This window comes from Leopardus geoffroyi, chromosome D1 (assembly GCF_018350155.1).
Source record: "Leopardus geoffroyi isolate Oge1 chromosome D1, O.geoffroyi_Oge1_pat1.0, whole genome shotgun sequence".
NCBI lineage: Eukaryota > Metazoa > Chordata > Mammalia > Carnivora > Felidae > Leopardus > Leopardus geoffroyi.
This window is the reverse complement of record NC_059329.1, coordinates 112,307,150-112,333,494: the sequence shown is the minus strand read 5'-3', so window position 1 is coordinate 112,333,494 and position 26,345 is coordinate 112,307,150. Positions and strand designations below refer to the sequence as shown.

General features: G+C 57.0%; 1 protein-coding gene and 1 long non-coding RNA gene across 3 annotated transcripts; one reads left to right on the top strand and one right to left on the bottom strand.

Annotated features, from left to right (window-relative positions):
- Positions 1 to 300: 300 nt before the first annotated feature.
- Positions 301 to 4,836, top strand: LOC123602067. The gene is made up of 2 exons (XR_006714351.1): positions 301 to 1,040; positions 3,521 to 4,836. It is a non-coding gene; the product is annotated as an uncharacterized LOC123602067 (long non-coding RNA).
- A 2,352-nt stretch (positions 4,837 to 7,188) lies between these two features.
- Positions 7,189 to 21,378, bottom strand: FADD (Fas associated via death domain). Of its 2 annotated transcripts, XR_006714349.1 has the most exons (5): positions 20,949 to 21,353; positions 18,908 to 19,041; positions 9,700 to 9,851; positions 8,599 to 8,755; positions 7,189 to 7,270 (listed from the first exon to the last, which is right to left on the bottom strand). XR_006714349.1 is itself a non-coding variant. In XM_045486253.1 (2 exons), exons 1-2 carry the CDS (start codon positions 21,232 to 21,234, stop codon positions 18,680 to 18,682), a joined length of 648 nt encoding a protein of 215 aa, XP_045342209.1. In that variant the 5' UTR covers positions 21,235 to 21,378; the 3' UTR covers positions 17,821 to 18,679. The 2 variants fall into 2 exon arrangements, 1 of the variants encoding a protein (XP_045342209.1); XM_045486253.1 differs by lacking the exons at positions 7,189 to 7,270; positions 8,599 to 8,755; positions 9,700 to 9,851 and having other exon boundaries at positions 17,821 to 19,041; positions 20,949 to 21,378.
- Positions 21,379 to 26,345: the final 4,967 nt, after the last annotated feature.

The following is a 26,345-nucleotide window of genomic DNA, read 5'->3' as shown; positions in this document are numbered from 1 at the left end:
AGGTGGATGGGTGGATGGATGGATGGATGGACGGACGGACGGATGGATGGATGGACACGTGAATGAGTGGATGGGCGGATGGATGCTACAGCACAAAGATGCCACAGACCTCAGAGGAGGCAGGGGTCAGGTCAAGCTGCAGGAGGCAGCCTGGAGGACTTGAGGGGCAACACTTAGGAGACAGCAGCAATTTAACGAGCACTTCCTCCTTCCAGGCACCTTGCTGGCACTTTATGTGTGATGCCTTCCCAGCCTTTGGAGTTAGATGTCTTTCCCTCTCCTAGGTCCCTTTTCATCGGAAATGACTATTTTAATGAAAATTGTAAATACGTAGCAGTTGCATTGACATAGCATTCAAAAGGTGGATAAGGACAGGCAGTAAAAAATACACTTCCCCCGCTGCTGAATCCCCAGACTGTTGTCGACCTAGTAGGAGCTCAATAAACATGTATGAAAAGAATAACATTTTCCACGTGAAGGAATTAAAGCTCAGAGAGGTTCGGGAACTTGCCCAACACTCCACAGCTCGCTAAATCAACCACGTAAGGGTCTGTAATTAAGGTTTGCAGTTGGGTTCCTCTAACTCCAGACCCCTCGGTCAACCCGCGGGGGGCGGGGGGCAGTGGTGGGAAGCAGGGTTGGGAGCATAGGCATGGTGGGGGTCAGAGACAAAGGCTCAGAGGCAGCAAAGTCCTGGCACCATCCAGGGACAGAGAGGGGCTTGGCCAGAGCGGAGGGTTGTGTCAGGAAATGGGGCGGAGCTCAAGGTGCCATCAGAGCCTCGAATGCCAGGCTGAGGAGTGGGCACTGCCCTGCCCGGCTCTAAAGGGCAGTGCTGGGAGCTGGGGCAGAGCCAGACACAGGAAAAGGGCAAATGCAATCTTTTTGGTGTCTGGAAAGCGGGAGGCCCGGGAGACGCCGGAAAGGCCGGTATTTCGGAGCGGGGCGAAGGCAGGAGCTGCTGAGAAATCAGCCAGACACAGACTCGAAGCCTCAGCTGGGGGATGGTCGGAAATGCAGGGTGGGGGTTGCCTGAAGAGGTGGGTACAGGTTCTACTCGACATTGAGTGGGGGGAGGGCAGTGTGCTAGATCATTCTAGAATTGCGTATTAGGAGGGGGAGGGGGCGGTGCAGGATGTCTGTCATAAAAGGGGACATTGGGATCCTGACGCCTGCTGTGGCATCTGGAGGACCTGTGCTGAGAAACAGGCCAGACACGGTGGACGGATCCTGCAGGGTCCACGCACAGGGGTCCCGCGAGCAGTCGGAGTCACAGAGACAGAGAGGAGGATGGTGGGCACCAGGAGCTGGGGGTCTCACGGGACAGAGTCTCGCTTTGGGAAGACAACCTTCTGGGGATGGATGTATGACAGCCGCACGACCGTGTGACTGTGTGACATTATGTTGCTGAGCGGCACGAGTGAAGGTGGTTCAGGTGGTGACTTCTAGGTCACGTGCCTTTTACCAGAATAGAAAGCAGGGGCGTTAGATTCAGAACCACTGATCCCGACCCACAAGCTAGAGCCGGCAGGGGGACGTGGGGAGACTGTGCATTCTGGGGGCCAGGACTGTGAAGGAGCGTCTGGCCGAGGGACGCCTGGGTGGCTCGGTGGGTTAGGCCTCCGACTTTGTCTCGGGTCACGATCTCACGGTTCACGGGATCGAGCCCTGCGTCGGGCTCTGTGCTCACAGTGTGGAGTCTGCTTGGGACTCTCGCTTTCCCCTCTCTCTCTGCCCCTCCCCCATGCTCTCTGTCTCTCAAAAATAAATACATAAATAAAAGTGGTAGAACCAAGGTGCGCTCTATCCAAACGGCCCGGGTCCTCCCACCTCTCCCTCCTCTCTCCACCCAAGGAAAGAGTCTATTCCCTGATTCTTGCTCCCTGAGAAGGTTGGGGTAAACCCGGGACCCAGCGCTCACTGCCCCTTGACAGTGAGCCCATCGTGGAATCCGTCCGGCAGAGGGCCCATCTTTGTCCGTGAGAAAACCACGAATTTCCTCCCAGGCGTGTGTCGCTAAAGACGGGACTGATGTGCAAAGACCCGGGGGCTTTCCCGGAGGTGATCTCGCTCTCCTAGCAAGTGTAGACGGGCACCCCACGAGGCGACGCTTCTTGGCTGCGCAGCAAATGCAGTTGTGGCGTCTGTAGACGGTCACACTTGGTGGGCGTCGGGTCTTCGTTGGGCTTTTTAAAGAGTGAAAGTTTTTTTTTTTTTCTTTCTTCCTGCCACGGCTGGTAAGTCAGAGAGAGCAGCTGAGGGGGTGGTCTCAAGCAGGGGGTGCGGAGGACGGAGGGACCGGGGAGGTCGCTGGAGCCACGGCTGTGTTGTACGAGGGTCCTCCGGTTGCCGAAGCAAATGCCCCCCGACTGGGTGGCTTAGAGCGACCGAAGCGTGTCGTCTCCCAGTGTGGGGGCCAGAGGTCCTCGAATCAGCGTATCAGCAGGGCTGGCTCCTTCTGGAGGCCCTTGGCGACGATCCGCTCTGTGCTACTCTCCCAGCTTCTGGCCGGTGTCGAAAATGCCGTGCTTGTAGCTGCCTCGACCCAACCAACCCCTGCCTCTGTCGTCCTGCAGGGTTCTCCCCCGTGGGTCTTTCTGTTCAAATTTCTTCTTCTTCTTCTTCTTCAATATTCATTTATTTTTGTGAGAGAGACACAGAGCACAAGCAGGGGAGGGGCAGAGAGAGAGAGAAAGAGAGGGAGACACAGAATCCGAAGCAGCCTCCAGGCTCCCAGGTGTCAGCACAGAGCCCGACACGGGGCTCGAACGCACCAACTATGAGATCATGACCTGAGCCGAGGTCGGACGCTCAACCGACTGAGCCCCCCAGCACCCCAAATTTCAGCTTCTTATAAGGACACCGGTCACTGGGTGTAGGGTCCACCCTAATCTGGTGTGACCTCCTCTTGGTGACACTGCAAAGACCCCCGTTTCCAGATTCAGTCCCATTTGGAGGTCACAGAGGGACAAGAATTTTTGTGGAACGCCATTCATCCCAGTAGGGGGCTCGTGGAAGGCAGGGAGCCCAAGCTAGGGTTCCCTGTGTCCCTGGCCTTTCACGTTCTCCACGATGAGGGGCCAAGAGGTCCGGCCAGACGGATGCCAGGAACGCTGCCCAGTGGAAGGTCCCCTTCCATGGGAATTCCTAATTCAGTGCTGCTCTGGGGGAGGGGAGGGGAGTGCGAGGCTCTGAAAGGGGCGTGCCTGTGGACAGCCGGCCACACTGCCGGCAGAGACCGAGCATCGGGTCAGCTCACCGGCCTGGGGGGAAGCCCGGCTCCCGTGTGGTGTCCCCGCTGCCTGCCCGGCCTGCACAAAGGCCCTCCGCCCCGTGGACGGCCACCCCAAGAGAACCAATAGGTCTTTGTCTCCGGAGAGCCGGTTCCTGTGGGCTGCGAGCAGGATGCAGCCTGACCAGGGAGGGGTGGGAGGAGAGGGGCAGGTTTCAAGAACAGGCTGATAATAACGGGGCAACGATTGCGTCAGAGATCACTTATCAGGCCCTCGCCACGTTTCAGGTGTTTTCCACCCACAAGCCCTCGGAGGCCAGCACGACGGTATTTTCCCACACACTCTTCTGGAACCTTCCCACCGCCCCATCACAGAGCAGATTCTCATTTCCCTCTCCTCGACTCGGGGCAGGCTGGTGACCCGCACTCGTCTTGAGCCCGAGCCACCCCTGTCGGCCGTTCGTGTGGGGCCGCTGTGTCGGGGGGAAGAAGCCCTCCCTGGGAGCCCTTCGTGAGTCCCGTCCCGAGGGATCCCGGGACACGGGCACAATCGGTGTTTCAAGTCACCGAGTCTGGGGTGGTGAGTTTGCACAAACAGATCACGGGGTCGTCAGCCTGTCTCTCGAGGGAGGAAGATGAGGCAAACTTGCCCAGGGCCGCACGGCACACGGACAGGAGAGTCTGAATCCAAAGCCAGTCTGTGGACCTCCAGGCCCGGGCCCCACAGTGCAAACATTTTCTCCACCCGCCCTCGCCCTTCAAGGCGAGTCGGTGGCGTTTCCGGGGCCGGGAAGAAAGCCACTGGAGGCCCTTTCCCGCGGGCACGGGAGGAACGGCCGGGCTCACGTCGGGGACCTGGCTCGGAATCCGGACGTGCACCTGCTGCTGGGGGCCTGGGCCACCTGACCCTCAGCCCGGCTCTCTTGGCACATGTGTGTCTCATGGGGCCCATCCCTGTGTCGGTGCCGTTTCCTGAGCTCCTGCTGAGTGTCGGGCTCCCGCCAGGACCTCGGGAGTCAAAGGTGAATAGAGTTCCCTGCACAGGTGAGCCATGCTGATGGGCAGAGGCTCTGGAGCGTCACCGGGTCTCCCCCAGCAGAGCAGACTCCCTGCCCGTCTGGCTCACTGCCTCAGCCCCCTCGCCGGACGCGAAAAAGTAACAGCTGACACGTCCTGGGGGCTACGTGGGGGCTGCACTCTCTTCTGCGCCCTTGGTATGTACCAAGTGAGCTGACGCTTCCTGCCCATTTCACAGAGCAGCAGGACTGAGGCAGGGAGAAGCAAGCAACATCGCCCAGGTGTCCCAGGCAGCAGGAGGCAGTCCTGACGGTCTGGTTCTGGAGCCTGTAGCGGGAGCCGCAAACAGCCAACGCTGGAGAAATGCTTCCACGGTGAATGGCCAGGCGGTTCCAGGCTCCGGGGGGGGGGGGGGGCGTGGATGGGGCGCCGTGGGAGGCCAGCCTTCACCGCATCCTGCCAGCTGATGTTAGGTAGCGGTGAGGTAAGGCCCCTGGCACTAGCTAGCACTGAGTCACATGGTGGGAAAGTCGGTCCCGTTTCAATTATTGGTCAGCCCTGAATAAACGGAGACAGTCTCGGGCTAACGATGACTAACGCCTTTTTGAACAAAGACGCCCTCGAGGCCAGAGCCTCGAAGGGCAGCCGATGCTGTCAACGATTTCGATTTCGGAATATTACATTTTCATTGCACTCATTTGTATCGTGTCTGATACTCCAAGTGAGACTGTGTCGTCATTGGTAGTAGGTTCGCGGCAAGCTTCTTTAATCCCTGAATCACACCGGCTTCGGTGAGAGAAGTTTATTTCTCTCAAGCGAATGCAGCCCTGAGATAAAACTCCCAGGGCTGGTGGAGAGGCTCCGCGGCCGTCAGGAGCCCCGGTTCCTTCTGCCTTCTTGCTTTTCCCCCATGGCCCAACACGGCTGCCAGTGTTCCAGCTATCGTGCTTGCATTCCAGAAGGAAAAAGGAGATGCTGAAGCACACATCCTCCTCCCTCAGGAGGGAACTTGTGGGACGCCTGGGTGGCTCGGTTGGTTAAGTGTCCGACTCAACTTCGGCTCAGGTCGTGATCTCACAGTTCGTGAGTTCGAGCCCCAAGTTGGGCTCTGTGCTGACAGAGTGGCGCCTGCTTGGGACTCTCGCTTTCCTTCTCTCTCTGCCCCTCCCCTGCTTGCTCTCTTTCTCTCTCTCTCAAAAGGAATAAATAAATATTAAAAAAAAAAAAAAAAAAGAGGAGGGACCTTCCACCGGCCACTCCTGCCCACATGCAGAACTTTGGTGAAGGTCCACACCTCACTGCGAGGTGAGCTGGGACATACGGCTTGGACTCTGGGCAGCCACACGCTCAGCTACAAATCAGGGATCTCACGTAAAGACGGTGTGAACGCATGATGAGGACACACACTGCTTTCCTTCCTCAACAGTGAATCAAGCTCTCTTTTTAATTTAAAATTAAGTTGGGGAAAGGGGCGCCTGGCTCGGTCGGTAGAGCACGCAACTCTTGATCTCAGTCAGGGTTGTGAGCTCGAGCCCACATTAGGTGTAGAGATGACCTAAAAAAAATAAAATTAGGGGCGCCTGGGGGGCTCAGTCGGTTAAGCGTCCGACTTCGGCTCAGGTCATGATCTCGTGGTTTGTGGGTTCGAGCCCCGCGTCGGGCTCTGTGCTGACGGCTCAGAGCCCGGAGCCTGCTTCCGATTCTGTGTCTCCCTCTGTCTGTCCCTCCCCTGCTCGTGCTCTGACTCTGTCTTTCAATAATAAATAAATGTTAAAAAAATTAAATTAAAAAACAAATTGAGGAAAGAGAGTCACTTCAATTTTTTTTTAATGTTTATTTATTTTCCAGAAAGAGAGAGGGAGACAGAGCACAAGCAAGCTGGGGAGTGTCAAAGAGAGAGAGGGAGACATAGAATCCGAAGCAGGCTCCAGGCTCTGAGCCGTCAGCACAGAGCCTGAAAGGGGCTCAAACTCATGGACTGTGAGATCATGACCTGAGCCGAAGTCAGATGCTTAACCGACTGAGCCACCCAGGCTCAGAGTCACTTTGTTTTTTTTTTTTAATTTTTTTTTTTAACATTTATTTGTGAGACAGAGAGAGACAGAGCATGAACGGGGGAGGGGCAGAGAGAGAGAGAGACACAGAATCGGAAGCAGGCTCTGGGCTCTGAGCCATCAGCCCAGAGCCCGACGCGGGGCTCGAACTCACGGACTGTGAGATCGTGACCTGAGCTGAAGTCGGACGCTTAACCGACTGAGCCCCCCCAGGCGCCCCTCAAAGAGTCACTTTAAAGAAAAAGCTAAGTAGAGGCGCCTGGGTGGCTCAGTTGGTTAAGCATCTGACTTCGGCTCAGGTCACGATCTCTCGGTCTGTGAGTTCGAGCCCCGCGTCGGGCTCTGTGCTGATGGCTCGGAGCCCGGAGCCTGCTTCGGATTCTGTGTCTCCCTCTCTCTCTGTCCCTGCCCCTGCCCCCACTCATACTCTGTCTCTCTCAAAAGATAAATAGACATTTAGAAAATTTAAAAAAATAAAGGAAAAGCTAAGTAAATAAAGGAACAGGCGGCATGTCACTGAGGCAAAAACCGCCAAGCTGACCCCGGGGTCGCTGTGATTTGGGAAGTGGAAAACAATAGGGTCAGGTCTGGCCCTCAGGAGGAAGCCTCAGGCCCGGTGTGGAGGGGCCTGGAGCAGAAGAGGCGGAGACAGGGGTCCCAGGTGCTTGTTCTGGGAGAGAGATGGAAAGCCTCTGAGCCAGGAGTGCGGGGTGCGGTGGAAGAGAGGTGTCCGCAGGGCTGGGGCGGCCCGGTGAGGAGGGTCCTGCCGGCCGGTCTCCATTCACCTCGGAATCAGGAGCCCAGGCCACTGGCGGGGAGGGGGCGGGAGCCCGCAGTGGGGTTGAAGAAGAACCAGAGAGGTTTGGAGCAGACGTGGTGATGTTAAAGGGGCGAAGGTCAGAGGTCAGCAGGTCAGAGGCGGCGGAGGGGAACCCACCGGGCTGTTCGGCTAAGCCCGCAGGCGACCCTGCAGAAGCCAGTGGCCAAGGCCCAGTGAGGGCGGCACGTGGGGCCAGGGCTCCTGCGTGCCCCACGCCGACCTCGTCCGCATCGTCCCTTTGCACCGTCCCAGCACAGTGAACCTGCCTCCGGTCTGTCCCCGTCGTACCGCGCGGGGACGCTGGGCCCCGCGATCTCACAGCCTGTGAGCACAGCAGACCCCCCCGGAGCCCGGAGCCCAGAGCCCGATGCCCAGAGCAGGGCCTGGCGCCTGCAGGGTCACTGAACAGAAGAGCCAGTCACAGAGCCAGTGAATGAATGTGTGGGTGGGAGGAAGGGCCACCCTCTTCCTTCTGGGCCCAAACGTCCTCCAGCAAGAGCTGCCTGGACCGAAGCCGCCCCGGCCGGTGGGGAGGCTTTGATTTTCCCAAAATAAAAGGGTGTGGGGACCGGAAATGTGGCTCTCTGCCTCCACCCGGGCTTCTCTGGGCGGGAAGCCAGCAGACGGGCTTATTTCCAGTGCTGGCTGGCCGGGCCTTTCAGCAGAGTATTTTTGGAGCACACGCGAGCCTTATTTTAGCTTTTGGGGGGGCTCCCGCGCTGGGCAGAGACACTCCCGGTGACGGCCTGCGGGGACACCTTCCCTGGGAGTCCCCGGACAGAATGCGGGCCGGGACAGGCTTCGCCCCCGCCCTGGACTGGGCCACTTCCGGGGCCTGCCGTGCCGGTCCGGGAACTAGAAAGTTCTGCAGGGCAGGCCAGTTTTTGGTCTGGCGGAGTAACCCAAGACCTCACCCTTCCACTTCCTACTTCGAGCTTCCCGCCCCCTCTCCCCTCCCATCCTCCCCCCCCCCACCCCGGGGCTAATCACCAGCCTCTCTCTGCACCTGTCCGTCTTACCTGTCCAAAGGGGAAAACAGTCTCTCTCGACCACAGTCCAAGTTCCCTTGGAGCTCAGACAAGAGGCGAGCCCTCAGAGCCCCTCGGAAACATCCAAAGGGGCTACACAGCCTGAGCCACGGCACTGCGGCCTTCTGAAGCCGTATAGCACCTGTTAACTCCGTCCTTTCCCTTGAGACTCAGCCCCAAGGCTGAAGGACAGCCCTCAGCAAGCTGGCCAGTGTTTGGTTTTCTCATTTTCTGACGAACAACTGTGTTCACTGGGTCTCCAGTAAAGTGAACCTCACATTCAATCATGTCCTGCTTCCAATATGTTACTGGCTCCTTTTTGTCCAGAAGATAGACCTTCAGGCTGCAGACAACCCACCAGGAACCAGCCCCAGCCCCACCAGGCTGTCTGCTTGCTGCCTCCCAAACAAGGCCGCCAAGTTCATGCCTCCTGGCCTTTGTACTCACTGTTTCCTGTGCCTGAAGCGCTCACTGTCTGGAGAACTCCTACTTATCCCACGAAACCCAACTCAGAAGGCCCCTTCTCGGAAACACAGGTGTCCCGGAACTGGCGTGGGCCTTGGAGTCAGAAGGCTCGGCTTCCAGTTTGAGCTCCGCTTGTGATCTGTCACAGGAAATGCAGGGTTGGGGGTCAGTGCCCACCCGTCCCTCAGTGGGGTCCCCCCTAACCCCCCCGCGGGTACCAGCACTGGCTGGGGAGTCAGAAGGGCTTGGAGCCCACCCTCGTGAGGAGGCTGTGAGTGCCCAGCCGTGTCCGGAGCCGAGCCGGGACAGGGAGGAAGGAGGGTGAATCCCATCCCGTTTGTTTTACAAATTGGGTGACAGAGCCTCTCAGATTAACCTGAAACAGAACAAACACCAAATGCACTGTGTGTTCCTGGCCTGGGGGCCGTGGGCTTTAAACCCCCCCCCCCTTTCCGGGCTCAGCCACCAGTGCTCCTGGAGGTGACCACCTGCCTCCACGGGACACGCCCCCTCCCGCCCCCTGCGGCTCTGGGCTTGCAGGGGTGGGAGAGGCTGGCAGAGCGGGGACCACCCTCTGTGGCCCCATTCCTGGCCTGTCTGGGGCGGCCAGGCTTTGGGGGAGGCCGAGCCCAGGGCGACTAGACTCGCTGCTTCACAGTTGTGATTAAATAGTCATTCTGCCCCAGGCGGTAGTGAGGCAATTCCCGGGCTCCACCCAGGGCTGAATCAGACTCTCTGGGGGTGGGGCCTGGTATCTGCAGTTGGAACACATTTCCAGAAGATTCTCGGGGGAACTGGGGGGGGGGGGTGCAGGTGCAGGGTTCCACTCCTATGCTGCACCTTGGGCCCCGGCCCCTCCCTGGCCAGTGGGCACCCACACTCACAAAGACCTCACTCTGGCCCCCGCAGTGCCCCTCCTCGCCCACTCAACACCCCCTCGAGCCTCCAGGGCACCTCCCTGTCTCGTGCCCCAGACAGGCCCAAACAGCCCGGAAGCCGTTCCCGCTCGTCCCTCCGGCACCACACACTACCCCAAACCCCCTCCATCACCCCCCACCCGGCCCAGTCTGGCTGCCTCCAAACCCGGCTCCCGCGCGGCCCCTCGAGCTCCCTCCGGGCCAGCCTACAGCCGGAGCGGTGCTGGGAACATGCAGATCTGATCACACGGCCTCTGCGGGGCCTTCCCCTGGCTCTCAGGACAGAAGTCCAACTCCTGGCGGGTTCTAGCCGCAAAACTAGAATGGGAAACAATAGGGAACAAAGCTCAGACTGGTTTCCGCCACAAAGCAAGGTGTTAAAGGGGGGTGGGAGGCTCGCAGGTCTCGAGGACCAGTGCCCCCGGACACCCAGGGCCCTGCTCCGGGGAACCTTAGAGCTGGCACTGTCCCCAAAACCACCATGAGACCTCCAGTCCCTGCAACAGGCTCCAAGAGACTGCCGTACCCCTGCCCTTCCCAGCTGCCCCACCGCCACGTTTCCTTCGCACCTGAGAGAGGCGACCTCCCCGGCCCCGTGGGCCTCCCCTCCGTGTGGGATCACACAGCCTGTTCCTATGATTCCTGGATTTAGGTCTGTCTCTCCAGAAGCCCCAGGACAGAGGCCGGCCGGCGCATCCCATCCTGGCCTCACCCATCATGGAACAGGTGCTCAGCCAATGCTTATTGAGAAGGGAACGAACGAATGACATTGAACAGGCTATTGACCCTAAACTTCTCAGTTCCTTCGTCTGTGACCATTTCACAAGCGGCCATCTGCCTTCTACACCTGTTGATACAGCAGCCCCCTTACCCGCGAGGGACCCCTCCGGAGACCCCCCCGTCCCCCCGCCGCCGATGCCTGAAACCGTGGATAGCGCCAGACCCCACACACGCCATACTGTTTCCTGCACACAGGCACCGCTGTTTTGTTTTTTTAATTTTTTTTTTATTATTTAATTTTGAGAGACCGAGAGAGACAGAGCGCGAGCGGGGGAGGGGCAGAGAGAGAGGGAGACACAGAATCCAAAGCAGGTTCCAGGCTTTGAGCTGTCAGCATAGAGCCCGACGCGGGGCTCCAACTCACGAACCATGAGTTCATGACCTGAGCTGAAGTGGGACGCTGAGCCGACTGGGCCACCCAGGCGCCCTGCACCGCCGATGTTTAATGTCAGAGACGAATAACAATACAAACAGAACAATTAGATGTGAACACGGACCCTCTCTCAAAATCCCTTGTCCTATCCTCACTCCTCTTTATCATGATGGCACGAGACGAGAAATGCCCACGTGGTAATGTGGTGCGAGGGGACAGGCGTAGGTGTTGGGATGGAGAATTAGGCCGCTGTTGTATCACCGGCAGGACGATCACCTATTCAGGACCAAGGGCAACTAAATCCACGGGAAGAGAAATCATGGGTGAGGGGTGGGGTTGGCAATTGGAGTATTTTCTTTGACAAGTAGACGTTTCTAGTCCTCTAAGTAGTTGGCATGAGAAGTCTTTGTTTTGTCTTTATTTCACTTAAATTCAAGTTAGTTAACACAAACAGTGTTAGTTTCAAAGTAGAACCCAGTGCTCATCACAGCAAGTAACCTCCTTAATGCCCGTCACCTCCTTAATGCCCGTCACCTCCCCCACCTCCCTCCATCAACCCTGTTTGTTCTTCGTATTTAAGTATCTCTTAGGGTTTGCCTCACTGTTTTTATCTTATTTTTCTTCCCTTCCCCATGTTCCTCTGTTTTTATTTTTAAGTTTACTTATTTTGAGAGAGAGAGAGAGAAAGAAAGAGAGAGAGCGAGTGGGAGGGGCAGAGAGGAAGGGAGAGAGGGAGAATCCCACACAGGCTCTGTGCTGTCAGCACAGAGCCTGATGAGGGGCTCGAACTCAAGAACCTCGAGATCATGACTGGAGCTGAAATCAAGAGTAGGACACTCGACCGACTGAGCCACCCAGGCGTCCCTCATCTGTTTTGTTTCTTAAATTCCACATGAGCGAAATCATGATACTTGTCTTTCTCTGACTTATTTCACTTAGCATAATACCCTCCAGTTCCAACCACGTAGTTGCAAATGGCAAGACTTCATTCTTTTTGATTGCTGAGTAATATTCCATTGTATATATATACACCACATCCTCTTTATCCATTCATCCGTTGATGGCCATTTGCGCTCCTTCCATCCTTTGGCTATTGTCGACAGTGCTGCTATAAACATGGGGGTGCATGTGTCCCTTCGAAGCAGCACACCTCTATCCCTATCTATTGTGGATAAATGCCTAGTAGTGCAATTGCTGGGTCGTAGGGTAGTTCTATTTTTAGCTTTTGGAGGAGCCTCCCTACTGTTTTCCAGAGTGGCTGCACCAGCTTGCATTCCCACCAGCAGTGCAAAAGAGACCCTCTTTCTCCGCATCCTCGCCAACATCTGTTGTTGCCTGAGTTGTCAATGTGAGCCATTCTGACAGGTGTCAGGTGGTATCTCATTGTGGTTTTGATTTGTCTTTCCCTGATGATGAGTGACATTGAGCATTTTTTCATGTGTCGGTTGACCATCTGGATGTCTTCTTTGGAAAAGTGTCTGTTCATGTCTTTTGCCCATTTCTTCACTGGATTATTTGTTTTTTGGGTGTTGAGTTTGATGCGATCTTTATAGATTTTGGATACTGACCCTTTATCTCATACGTCACTTGCAAATATCTTCTCCCATTCTGTCGGATGCCTTTCAGTTTTGCTGATTGTTTCCTTTGCTGTGCAGAAGGTTTTTATCTTGATGAGGTCCCAATAGTTCATTTTTGCTTTTGTTTCCCTTGCCTCCAGAGACATGTTGAGTAAGAAGTTGCGTGGCCAAGGTCAAAGAGGTTTTTGCCTGCTCTCTCCTCGAGGATTTTGATGGCTTCCTGTCTCACGTTTAGGTCTTTCACCCACTTTATTTTGTGTCTGGTATAAGAAAGTGGTCCAGCTTCATTTTTCTGCGTGTCACTGTCCCGTTTTCCCAGCACCACTTGCTGAAGAGACTGTCTTTTTTCCATTGGATACTCTTTCCTGCGCTGTTGAAGTCTTTTATCTGATGGTCCTCCACTTCCTGTTCCAGATGACAAAGACACCGGCCCAGTCTTGCTTCACGGCTTCCCCCTCCACACCTCCCGTGGCCTGGGCTTCACCGCAGGAGGGAGGTAAGGGCCCAATGACCTCTCCCTACAGACCCTACCCTGTGGCTCATTTTTTTCTCATTTGAAACATCATCTTTATCATAGTCTAAATTCCCATGTGATCCCCTTCACTGCAAATACCAGAACATCCAAACTGGCTTAAAGAGTTTCTTGAAAGAGTGGTAGCTCATGAGACAGGGAGCCCTGAGGCAGGGCGAGTTGATTTAGCGACTGTGAGATTCGTCCCTGGCTGTGCTGTCACTGTGATCACAGGACAGCAGAGCTGGGACCTGAACCTGGGCAGTGGACTCCGCAGGCCAGACTTCTGGGGAGACTGTGCCTCCCTGAAAGGTGACAGATGACTGAGTCTCCTACTCTTGTCGATCTATATGCATTTTCTGTTTCCTGCAGTCTTTGGTTTATATCTGGGGCACAGACAGCACCAGTGAGGCTAGACGACACAAGATTCCTCATTCCCGCTGTCCTAATATGAACCCACTGACAGGACTCGGTGGCCAGCTGAGAGGCAGGGGGGCTGGTTCCCCGGACAGCGTCGGAGCCTCCAAGACCTCCAGGATGGAACCTGTGACTCACGAGTGTTTTGACCCAGCCAACCTGCTATAAAGACAAGTCCTTTTAAAACGTGCCGCCACTCAGGAACAACGAAAATAGCATTTAGTGGCCTTTACGATGTGCCCGTCACTCCCGGACACGACACCGCGTCTCTGAGTCTTGCGGAAGCCCTGGGCTGGCGGGGGGGGGAGGGCTTCTCAGGTGAGAAGGGAGGGTGGAGTTGGGGCTCCACTGTGGGCTCACCCAGCTGCAAGGGCGTGCAGACAGCCGAGTCCCAGCCGTTAGCCCTTCGCTAGGGATCTACTGGGCGGACGCATGGATGAATGGATGCGTGAACGGAGCGGACAGCCCACAGCCATGAGGTGTGTGCTCTTATGCACGTGGCTGCAACCCCGCCTGGCGGGAGGGACCCTTGGAGTGGCCTGCAGTGACTCAGGGCGTGGGAGGCACCTCCTCGGGTCCCTGGACGGACCTCCATGGGACTAGGCAAATCCTGGGTCTTGGTCACCCTGGGACACGCTGGCTGGGGGCACTGGCATCAGCGATGGACAGAGGGGTGGCCTGGCCCCAGAGAGAAGGCTGCCGGCCAGCCCGCATCCACCCCGGCCGGTGTCACAGCCCGAATGCCTCCCTGCTGCGCGCTCAGGGGAGCGGGGGCTGCAGGCAGGAGAGGCTGCCATCTGACGGGGTGTCTGAGCAGGGCCTCAGGCCCACTAGGGACACAGGTAGAGGTGGAGGAAACAGCGGATGAGGGTGGGTGTTCAGGGCCGGGCTGTGCAGGGCCGGGCAACCCTCCTGCGTCATGATGCTGCAGAAGAGAAGAGCTCGATCCTCGGGGCCTGGGGACCCTTGGAGCTGGGTTTCTCCAGCCAGAAACCCCTTTGGGAGGAATGGCAGGGACCCGGTCTCCCAGCGATGAGCAAGGTTTTATTTATAATCGTGTTACCTCAATACGTACGCACGTAAGGTCAGATAGAAGCTCACGCTTCTGTCCTCATGAACTATAAAATGCCAACAGAATTACAAATCAGGGAGAGAGAAGCCCACAACGCACACACAATTTGGACTAATATTGTAATTAAATGCATCGTTAATTTAATGTGATTTTTAATGGTAGCATGTACGTAAAATTTACACTTTCGGCCATTTTTAAGTGCCACCGAGCACATTCACGACCTTGCATGACCATCCCCAGCCTCCACGTCCAGACCTCTACGGTCTCCAGCTGCTCTGCCCCACGAAACACGTTTTGCTGAAGCAAGATGGTCACCTAGTGTCTACAGGCAGGTTTGGGACATCGAGAGGCCTCGCACCTGACGCCTCGGGGGACTCGAAAGGCCCACGATGGTTGTCCACTCCAGCCGTGCCACGAAAGCCTCGTCCACAGGTCAGGTGGCTCTGGCTCAAGGAGGACTCCGTTCTTGCACTGAATGGGTCTCTGTTCCTTGGTGACGATTCACGTGGTTGATACCTACGTGTGACTCTTGCCACAGTGTCTTAACTCGGTGACTTACGAAGCTGAGGGCGGCTCCTTCGAGGCAAGTGGATCTCAACTGCACGTTTTCCCTGTGGAAGTTCTGCCTGTCCCTCGGCAGATGTGGGGTGACCGGCCACCTTCACGTGCACACGTGCTGCTCCCGGTCACGCTGGCGGCTTCTGAACGCGACGCGCACAGGGTCATGTGGTTAGAAGGCAGTCAGCAAGGTGACTCAGAGTAGTTCTCATGGAAATACAAACACAAAACTAAAAATACGCGGGGAGATTGCCATTTCTAAGAATAGTCAGGGGTCTGGAGTATGATTCTGCTTGTGTTTCTGGCTGCTGATGGAGGGTGTTTCCCGGGAAGGGGTAGGGCGTCGTGGGGGGAGCCAGAAGGGGGGTGGAAAGGAGAGGCTCGGGAGGTAGGCTGGAGTTGGTGTGGGAGTGAGCCCCCGGCAGGAGGGGGCCCGGCCCGCTCCTTTGGGCAACTGGGTAGATCACGGTGCCGGGCACAGAACTGGGCACAGGTGGGGGCAGATGCCAAGTCTGAGTGTGGTGGGCAGAATAATGTCTGACTCATGATGCCCATGACCTCACCCCTGGGGCCTGGGAACGCTCGCTAGCATGGCAGAAGGTGTGGCCCCCAGGCAGCTGACACTGCGTCTGGGGGCCTCAGTGGGCCGCCCCTGGGACCTCGCAGGTGCCACTCAGGCCGGGGGGAGTGGTCCTGGGCTGCTGGGGAGGGAGACGCGACAGAGGAAGGCGGAAGTGCGATGGGCAAGGGTCTGCCTCGACCCCTGTCCCCGTGCCAGAGTCCGGAAGGGCCTGGAGGGGGGTGACTGAAGGAGCTCCCTGGGCACCCACGTCCATAACCCAGCAGGGCCGGCTGCGGCGAGGGCGGAAGGGGAAGTGGGGAGGGGGGTGTTGTGGGGACAAATGCGGGGTCGTGAGACTAGGGGGTTGACCCCTCGTTCCAGGAAACACGTGACCAAACTCCCTTTCGCCGGCCTGAAATCTCCCCAAAAGCACATACGTTTGGGCCTTTCCCCGCATCTTTCTCAGGACAAAAAGAAGCAAGGCGCAAAATGCGGCTCTAACCTTACTTTCCACGTCAGCCACGTGGCTTGCGCACACCTTCGCTGGAGGCATACGTGTCACCCCCCAAAAATTCACACAACAAATAAATGGAACACGGATCGTCTTTTTTTGTGAAGCTGCTGCGAGAAATTCCCGTCTAAACATGGTGGCCGCTTGCCGTCACAAAGGTCATGGTTCTGATCAGATGTCAATCAGCTCTGTCCCAGCAGCGGTTACCATAGACCCAGAGGACCTTCTACCCCGAAGCAGTGTTTCTGATCACCTGGGGTTGGGGGGGGGTGGGGGTGGTGGAAAGACATCCCAGGACCAGAGGCCACAGGCCAGGCTCGAGTGCGGTGAGGTCACAAGGACCGGAAGAGCCTCTCGACAAACCTGTGGGGCTCTGGGTGAAATGTCACCGCTCACGTTTAAGGTGCCTGAGGAAGAAGCTGCCTCGCACTTGGGCAAGCGCCTGATACTTATCTAGCGGTCGCTTCTGAAGGTGGTGAGGCCGGGACCCGACCCGGGTCAGGCTGGAAAGCCCCCCTGCTCCCCTGCTCTCTGGGGCCTCTCCCGCCTCACGGCCCAGGGCACACCCGTTACCTGTATCTGGTGGATGACGAAAACACAAGTACAGAAAATGCGGACGATACAGGAAGTCTAAATATCACCCAAAAAACCACCGTTCTCAAGCGTCTGCCGTGGATCTCCCCACCCGCCGCGCCCACACAGCCCTGTGCTTCTGCCACAAGCCACACACTCTCCCTTCGTCCCGCGAGGCAGGGGACCCGCGGGCAGGCTGCTGGCCCTGCCGTGGCCCCTCGATGCCCGGCCCCGCGCTGGTTTCGGCAGGGGCCTCCTGGCCACCGACGCGGGACCCGTGCTTCCGTCTGGCCTTGAGCTACCATTTCTCGGGGGCAGCTTGTCGGGCAGGTTCACCCCTGTCACCGGGCCCCAGGGCTCTGTCCCGGCGGCACCCAGCTGGCGGGTCCTGGAGAGCGGGTGGCGCGCACGGCCCCGCAGAGCAGGATGGAGACTCTCCTCACCTGCCGTCTTCCCCGAGTCTCGGAGCTCAGATCCGGGCCTGGAGAGGAGGTCCCGTGAGGCTGCTCCAGAGCCCGCACTCCTCCCCACTCACCACATGCGCAGGGGTGCCAGGGGCACCCCGGTGACTCGCCACGCGCGGGACTGAGACGGGACGCAGCGGCAGAGCCGCGGAAAACTCCCCGCGCGGGAATCACAGGTCAAGGCCCCTATCAGCGCACCTGGTGTGGAGGGTCGGGGGCTCCTTCCAGGGGTGGGAGGCACGTAGGGGGGCACAGGGTGGATGTCAGGGTGTCTGGGCACTTGCACGTTTCAGCGGCTTTGAGGGGACGGAGGACCTCTGAAGTCCGCCTGTCCCACAGGTAGGGGCACATTGTCCGGAAAACCTGCCGCCCAAAGCTACTCGTCAGCAAAGCCGCCGACAGTTACGGGCCGTGACAACGTCTGTTACCCGCAGATCCCGCTCTGACACAGGCTCCAAGAGGCCGGCGCGCTGGCACGTGGGGCACACGCCCGGCACACGACGCAGGGCCAGGCCGCGGTGGCACGGGCCCCAGACTGGCTCAGCCCCCTGGCAGCGCCCGAACCCGTGAACTGGTTAACGCCTGTGCTCCCGGCCAGGTGTCCGCGGTCTGCCGAGCGGGCCGCCTCGTCCAGCCTAAGGTCAAGGTGGCACGGAGGGACATCACGGGTGGCTTTCTCAAGGCCGCGGCCAGAAGGCCCGAACGAGGGACAGCCACGCGACTCTCTGGCCAGGGGCTGGCAAGAGGTGGCAAAAGCTCCCTTGCTGGCGGCTCCTGGAACCGTCATGAAGAGCGGCCATGCTGTTCCCAGTTCAGCCTCAGATAAGCCACAAGAGGTATTGAAACTGACCCGACGGGACTTTCGAGAACATGAGAAATGAGATCATCATCAGGGAGGGAAATTCTCTGCATTGCGCAGCTTCTCACTGTACATGCACAGGCTTTAAGAGGATTACCTCCGAAGCACGAAGACCGCTCTTTACAATTACAGGATCCAGCTCCCTTACTAAAATCCGTTATCAGACAGTGATTTTGATAGTCGTGATTCTGAAGTCATAATACTTCTAAGAACTAACATCTGTAGAGCACGGACTCTGTACCAACCACCCCTGAGCACTTAACTGTGTCATTCCCGGCCGTCCTCATCAGCCTTGCTGTCCCTTGACACACGCAAGGGCCACAAGCCCACCAGCTTTCCCCACGCCACCTGTCCGGGTACACGGGTCTGCGCTGACGGCCTCAAAGCCTCTGGCCGGCTCTGGGAGCAACAGCATGACCCTGTGGGCCCGTGTGGACGCTGGAGCCTCACGGCCCCAGCTCACCTCCCTGCTTTCCCACGGCTGCCGACTGCCCGGCCGCTGGCCTCGGCACTGTCCCCCCACCTGTATGGTGACGACAGTGATAACGCTGACTTTTATGTCCCTCTGTGTGCTGGATGTGGATCCCAAACTTCCTCCCGCAGGGCCTCATTTAATGGGACAACAGACTCCCCCTCTCTGGGGCGATCACGAGGAACGAATGAAAGCATCTGTACGCGCCCAAGTCCCGTCTGGCACAGAGCAAATGCTCAGCGAATGCCAGCTCTGATGGAGACGCCACTCTGGGCCTTGAGCGCTGGGTCCCTCGTCCCGGCTCACGGCTAGGACTTCACGGCACTGGCACGCGGAAGGCACGTGGTCAAGCTTGGCGGGGGAACCAAAGTTCGGGCTGTGCCGATGCCCCCAGGCCCCCGGGGGAGAGCCGCTGGGTCACCAGGGGACCCCCGAGGACGGCCTATCTGAGTCCCGTGACGTCAGGGACACGGTGCCGGTGCCGCCACCTCGACTGGTCTCGCTCTCGAGGCTCCGGGCCTGCTGATCGTCCTCGATGAGGTCGGCCACCAGGTTCAGCTGGCAGGCCCTGAGCGCCCTCACCAGGTGGGACACAGCCGGGTCCTCCTTGTGGATGTTCTTCCAGACTCTCAGCGACTCCCTCACCTGCTCTGTCAGATTGCGGGGATACTTCTCCTCGATGGCATCGATCATGGCGTCAGACACTCGAAGCTGGCGGGCCAGCCTTCTCCAGTCCTTCCCCACGTGATCACATATGATGTCGAACGCTGCACGCAGGTCTGTGGAAAGAACAAAACGATTTACCAGGAGTTGGGGAGCCCTTTAGAAGACAGGTAACCCTACTTTCTCGGTGGGCTCCTCAGGGCTAACCTAAGCGCTGGGTAGACAAGAGGTCCTCTCGTGTAGGCTGAAGGCATCCAGGAGTGGAGGGGCCGGGGGAAGAACGTCCCGGAAAGCCCACGGGTGGCCTCCAACCCTGTCCCAACCCCACTCCCAAACCGCTACTCAGGAGGTACGGCCTGCCAAAGACGTGCTGGCTGGGGCGTCGTGGAAGGGGTCGTCGTGGAGCTAACTGCTCGGGACAGGGGAAGCGGAGGGAGGGCCTGTCGTGGGTTGAATGGTGGCCCCCAGGTCATGTCAAATCCCCAGAACTGTGAACGGTAATCTACTTGGAAAAGGGTCTTTGCAGATGGGATTCAGTTGAGGATCTTGGGAGATCATCCTGGATTATGCAGGTAGGCCCCAAATCCAGTGACAGGAACCCTTGTAAGTACACACAGAAGAAGGAGCCACGTGCCCACGGAGGCGGAGACTGGAGAGACGTGGCCATGAGCCAAAGAATGAATGTCCGCGGCCCCCGGAAGCTGGAGAAGGGGGAAGGACCTTGGAACCTCCGAGGAAGCCCGGCCCTGCTGACACCTGGATTTCTGACTCCTGGCTCCACTCTGGGAGGGAATCTGCTTCCCGCTATTCAAGGCCCCAAGTGCGGTCGTGTGTACGTCAGCCGCGGGGAAACGGAGACAACCCAGTTCTTATTTTGGAAGCTGCCCAGACTGACCACCAGTCTTTGGTCCCTGGCTACCCTGTCCTCATCTGCTGAAAAGTCACTGCTTTTCGGAGACGGGCAAGCGGGGCCACTACGGGCCAGAGGCTGTTTCGGGAATGGAGGGTGAGCAGAGGAAGGACAAAACGCTGCTCGGAGGCCCCTGCGAATGTGTGTCTTTAGCTACGAGCCCTCAAGATGCTGGCAGCTCGTGCGTCGCCTCTTCCAGCCCCGGGAGGTGGGCGCTCCTGGTGCAGATGAGGAAACTGAGGCACAGGGAAGCCCAGCGATTTTCCTGAGGTCATACAGCTAGACTACAGCACAGCCAGACAGTGAAACCCTGATGGCCTCGTGCCAGGGTCCACCCCAACCGCTAGGCTACACTGTCATCCTCGAAAGACGAAGAGTCGCCCCGTGTCAACCCGCCCACACCTGCTCACCTCTGGCGCGCTCTCCTGCAACATACATGCAAACACGGACACGCGTAAATCTAAGATGCGATCACCGGTATTTTGGGGACTGCTTCTTAGATGTATCAGGTTAACGATCTCCTCCTCAACTGAATGTCCCTGGAAACGGAATTCTAATACCACCCGCGTACCCCAGGCCGCCTCAGTTGAGTCCTTGGTAGGTATTGGCAGTGCATCTTAGGCAAGTCACTTAACGCGTCCCAGCCACTGTCCTCTGGCTTGTAAGACCGGAATAGGACCAGACGGCAGTACCTAACTGCTGGGGCTACTGCGAAAATTAAGTACGTGAAGTGTCCGGGGCACTAAACCCCTGCCCAAGAGCCATTTTCCGGCGCTCACACGGCGGTAAAGGGTCAGCTGGGGCATTCCCAGAGGCAGAATGAAACCAAAAGCAGCGGGGCAGGTTCCTCTGGCTCCTGACCCCCCTCTCTGTCCACTCCTCTCTACCCAGAGGAGGTGGGCAACATCCTTTCCTCAACCGGAGTCACTTCCAATTAACTCGGAAGAATCGGGGTGTGTATGTGTTCACGTTTTGCAAACCAGACACAGTACGTTAGCTTTTGCGATTTTGGCTCTCCCATCTGCGAACTGGGCGTTTCGCCCGCTCCCCCCCCCCCCCCCCCCCACCCAGGGCCGGTTACCCGCCTCCGGGCCCCCCGGCCCCCGCGCCCACCTCGCTCCTCCGACGAGACCTCGGCCGCCGCGCTCGCCTCGAAGCTGTCCAGGCGCCCCAGCAGGTCCTGGCGCCGCAGGGAGGCGAGCAGCTCGCGCAGCAGCCCGGTGCGCTCGCGGTCCAGCTCGTTCTGTTCGAGCAGCACGGAGAAGAGGTCGAGGCCGCACTGCACGCGCTCCAGCTTCCTCTTGCCCACTCGGCTCTGGCACAAGAACTTGAGCTCGGTCAGCTCGCTGCTCGACAGGCCGGCCGACACCGAGTGCAGCAGCACCAGGAACGGGTCCATGGCGGCGGGCCACGGCGGGGCCCGGCCCAGCCCGGCCCTCCGCGCGGCGCCCCGCTCCGCCCCGCGGCCCTCTCGGCGGCCCCGCGGCCCCACCGCTCCCGGATTCCCCCTGACGCGCCCAGCGCCGCGGGCCCCACCACCGGAAGTCCACGCCAGAGGCCACTTCCCCGAAATCTCGCGAGAACCCCGGGACCCACGCATGCGCCCCGGGCCCTACCGTAGCCGTTTCCGCCCGGAAGGCGCCCGGCCGCCGCCAGGGGGCGCCCCTGGAGAACGGGCGGCGCCGGGCCGGGAGGGCGCCTGCGCCTGCGCGCTGCGGCCGTTCTCCCGCCGCGTGGGGTCCGGGGGGCGGTTCCCGGACCTGAGCGAGGGCGGGGAAGGTAGGCCCGCGTTTCCCGGGCGGTGTTGGCGCTGCAGATGCCGATAATACACGCATTTGTCCTCAACGTTTGCGAAAGTGCAAGTCAGAACGGGTCCTTCGGAGCGCCCTGTGGGTCGCGTTCGAAATAGAGGTTTATTGAAGCGCTAACGTTGGATGTCGTGAATATTTGATTTTGAAAGCTTCGGTCATGTATGCTTTTTAATGTTTCTAGTACTTATGGAAAGCCTACTCTATGCCAGGCAGTGGGTGCTGGGGACACATTTGGGAACAAAGAGTAGAAGTGCCCCTCTGCCTGGAGTTAAGTCCTTAGTTCTCAAGCTGACAGAATCCAGATAAGAAAGTCGTGCAGTATGCCAGAAGTTAATGAGAGCCCGGGCAAAGAGGATAAGGGGATGGGGAGTGCCGAGGTGGGGACATGATTAGAGGGGGCGGTCAGAACAGGCTTGCAGGTGCGGGCGCAGGTGCAGGTGCAGGTGCGGGGGCCAGAGGCAGGTGTGGGGGAAAGAGGGCAGGCGGGGGCAGGTGAAGGTGCAGGTTCTAGGAGCAGCTGGGAGACCCGTGGGTCTGGAGCAGAGCGGGGTGGGGGGGGGGATGCAGGGGGTGCGGGAGAGGGGAGGGGCAGACTAGGAGGGGGCCTCAAGGGCCAGGTGCACACCAGGCTTTACTGCCCCTGAGATAGAGCCGCAGCAGTGTGAGCAGAGGAGTGAGGCCATCCGAGTTACCTTAAAAAAAAATAAAAAATAAAGGAGTGGGGCGGGGCGGGGGGGTGGGGCCGGGTGACTCAGTCGTTAACAATCCAATACTTGATTTCGGCTCAGGTCCTGATCTCACCTTTGGTGAGATAGAGCCCCCCCCCCCCGCCCCCTCCAGGAACCGGCTTGGGATTCTCTGTCTCTCTCAGATCTCTCTCTACCCCTCCCCTGGCTTGCTCTCTCTCTCTCGCTCTCGCTCTCGCTCTCGCTCTCTCCCTCTCCCTCTCTCGACTAACTAAATAAGCATTTAAAATATATACGTATATTTAATTGAGACCATTCACAACCCACACAAACTCACCCGTTTAAAGAGTACATTCTAGTATAGTCCTACGGTTGTGCAAACCTCACCATTCGCTACTTTTAGAACGTTTTCATCGGTCCCAGTAGAAACCTGCTACCCATTAGCAATCACTTCCTTTCCCTCCTCCTCCCCTCAGCCCCTGATAGCCACTCCTTTATTTTCTGCGTTTTTGGATTTGGCTGTTCTGGACATTTCATAGAAATGGGACCATACACTAGGTGGCCTTTTCTGCCTGCTTTCTTTCACTGAACAAAGTGTTTTCAAGGTCCATCCATGTTGTAGCAGGTGACAGTGCTTCATTCTTTTTTAATGGGTCAACAGTCCATTGTGTGCATAGACCACATTTGTATATCCCGTCATCAGCTCATGGACATTTCGATTCTTTCCACTGTCAAACAATATTCAACTGAGTAAATTTGAGGATTGAATTGACTTTCGTTCAACAGTTTGTGAGCCAGGAATGTAGCAAGTAGAAAGGAGCTTTGGGGAGCTGAGTATACACAACAGAAGGCTTTTATGGGCAGAAGAACAAGAAAAATAAGTTTCTTGTTTGTTTTTTTGAGAGAGAGAGAGAAGGCAGAGGAGAGGCAGAAGGAGAGGGAGGGAAAGAATCTTAGGCAGGCACAGTGTTCAGTGTGGAGCCTGACTCGGGGCTCAATCTCATGACCCTTGGATCATGACCTGAGCCGAAGTCAAGAGTCGGGTGCTCAACAGACAGACAGAGATGTGGATTTGGGAGTATTCAGCAGACAGATGGTGTTGATGATAGTTAATTTTATGTGTCAACTTGGCCGGGCTAAGGGCTGTCCGGATAGGGGTCAACCATGATTCTGGGTGTGTCTGAAGGTGTTTTTGTAACAGATGAGCTTTTTTTTTTTTAATTTAAATTTTATTTTAGAGAGAGCAAGTGAGGGAGAGGAGCAGAGAGAGAGAGAGAGAGAGAGAGAGAGAATCCCAAGCAGGCTTCACGCTCCAAGTAGGTGGAGTCCCATATGGGGCTCGATCCCAGGAGCTTGGAATCATGACCTGAGCCAAAACCAAGAGTCAGATGTTCAACCGGCTGAGCCACTGAGGCACCCTAGAGAGGAGCATGTGAGTCAGCGCACTGAGTGAAGCACATGGCCCTCCCCAGGGTGGGCGGGAATCATCCAATCCATTAAGGAGTCAAATAGAACAAAAGGAGGAAGAAGGGAGGATTCACTCTGTCTGAATTCTCTGAATTGAGCACTAGCCACTCCCCTGCGCCCCGCCCAATTTTCAGGCATTCACACTCAGACTGAAATACACCCCTGGCTTTCCTAGGTCCCCCATGGGACTTCTTGGCCTCCATGACCACTTGAGCCTTTTTTTTTTTTAAGAAAGAGCGAGAACAGGGAGGGGCAGAGAGAGAAGGAGACAGAGAGAGAGAGAGAGGGAGAGAGAGAGAATCCCAAGCAGGCTCTGAACTGTCAGTGCAGAGCCTGATGTGGGGTGTGATCCCACGACCCTGAGATCATGAACTGAGCCCAAATGAAGAGTTGGATACCCAACTGACTGAGCCACTCAGGTGCTCCTTGAGCCAGTTTTGTAATACATCTTCTCTTGTATAGATCACTATATATCCTACTGGTTCTGTTTCTCTGGCGAGCCCTGACTCGTATAGTATTTAGAGCAAGATGAGGTCACCTATGTGAAGAGAGCGGACACAATAGAGGGTCAAGAGCTGAGCTCTGGGGTGTCCAGCTGTGTGGGAGAAGTGGAGGAGCCCAGGAAGCCCCTCGAGGCAGGATGTGAACCAAGGAGGGTCAAACGACACCCCTGCCTGCGAACCCTGCTAGGGTTTCTTTGTTCCTTACGTGTCCCTTGTCTCCTGATTCACCATATACTTGGTTTCCTGCTCTGCAGCTTTTCCCCATCTCTCCTGCCAGAATGTGAGGCAGGGACTCCCAAGTGCCAAGGACACTGGCTGGAGCTTGATAGGTGCTCACAAGATGTTAATGAATGAATCTTACATAAGGTGTGGTTAATTTGAATCTCCCTTGGCACGACTATACCCATGCCTGACCCACTGCCTCGCTGTCTGAGGCTTGTCTCTTTACTCTCTTTGTGCGATCTTTCATACAGCAGAAGATTTCACTTTTATTTAATTTTCCTTTTATGGATTATGCTTTTGGTATCAAGTCTAGGATCCCTTGGCCTACCCCTGGGTCCCAAATATTTCTCCTATATATATTTTTTCTAAAAGTGTTCTAGTTTTGTGTCATTCTGTGATCCATTTTGGGTTAGTTTTTGTACAAAGCGTAGTGTTTAGGTTGTTTTGTTTTGCTTTGCCTGTAGGCGTCTAATCACTTCTGCACCATCTGTTGGAAAGCCATCCTTGTCCCTGTTGGAATGCTCTTGCCAAAACTCCATCAAGCACATTTGTTTTCCTTCGATTTTCTCTGTTCTGCTTCATTGATCTACGATTCTATCCCCCACCAAGACCATGCTCTGTGGTTACTATATGGGAAACCTTAATTTTGTGTAGAGCAATTCCTCTGACTTTATTCTGCTTTATTCTAGGTTCTGTGTCTTTCCATATCAATTCAAACATAAGCTTGTCTCTGTCCAGAAAACTTGCTGGGGTTTTTTAATAGGAATTGCGTTAAATCTATAGATCAGTTTGGGGAGAATTAACATCTTTTACCATATTGGATCTTCCAATCCATGAACATGGTGTGTCTCTCCATTTATTTGGGTTTTCTTTGATTTCTTTCACCAGTGCGTGCACGTGCACGCGCGCGCACACACACACACACACACACACATATTCATAGAAAAATCAGGAGGAAATACTCATGACCATTACAGTCCTCACTTTTGTGAAGACCAGTGGGTCCTATGGTCATCGCTGGTGTTTGTAGCTCCCTTCTTCCACTGCCCCCTCCGCCTGCACTCCCTGCGCCCTCAGCAAGCACCCCAGACGGTTGTGGTTCTTAACCTGCCGGAGCCACTCGGCGCTTCCTTCCTGGAGGGTCTGGACCATTGCTGGTCCTCCCTGGGTTGGGCCGTCGTAGTTTTCCATTGACCTCAATCCCAGGGGTGGTACTAAGAGACGCCCTGTAGGCTCTGCTGTGTTCCAGACACGCTCTTCCTTCCTTACCCCCACTGTGGAGCAGCGATCGCGTGTCCCCTGGCTGTCAGGATCAGTCACTCCCGACAACACCATACCTCCCTTCCCTGCCTGTTGATTCAGGGGCACGAGGGGCCCAGGGTGGCCAGGTGGCAGTCTGAGCGGCCAGTCCAGTGGAACCATTGTTGTGTCTTCTGATGGAAGACATCCCTCCGCGGCTAAGACCTTAGGCAGTGCGCATAAGGTCGTGGGGACGGGACGCAAACATTTTGCTCGTGGGTCCCTGGTAGTGAGTGGGGCCCCTGCCGTTTCCACCCCTTGAATCCTGGCTCTGGGAGACACAGCCCCGCATGCTGGACACTGACTCAGAGCACACACGGCCTTCAAGAGAAGCCTGTGCCAGCCCTGGCGGGCATTGCCACCTCACCGGGGCTGTAATGGAGCCACTGTTCTGTCATGGCAGCTGCTACAGTTGGCGGGAGCCGTGGCGAGACCCACCATGTGAGTGTGGACCCAAGGCCACGCTTCGTTTGCGGTGGAGCGAGTTTCTGGGTCAAAGCTGTGCTGGCGGAACACCACGAG

Excerpts from the sequence above, each read along its gene's own strand:
- FADD (XM_045486253.1), bottom strand. The coding sequence starts at position 21,234 with ATGGACCCGTTCCTGGTGCTGCTGCACTCGGTGTCGGCCGGCCTGTCG. Across the intron at positions 19,042-20,948 it reads GGTCTCGTCGGAGGAGCGAG|ACCTGCGTGCAGCGTTCGAC; the intron begins GTGGGCGCGGGG and ends TTCTTTCCACAG.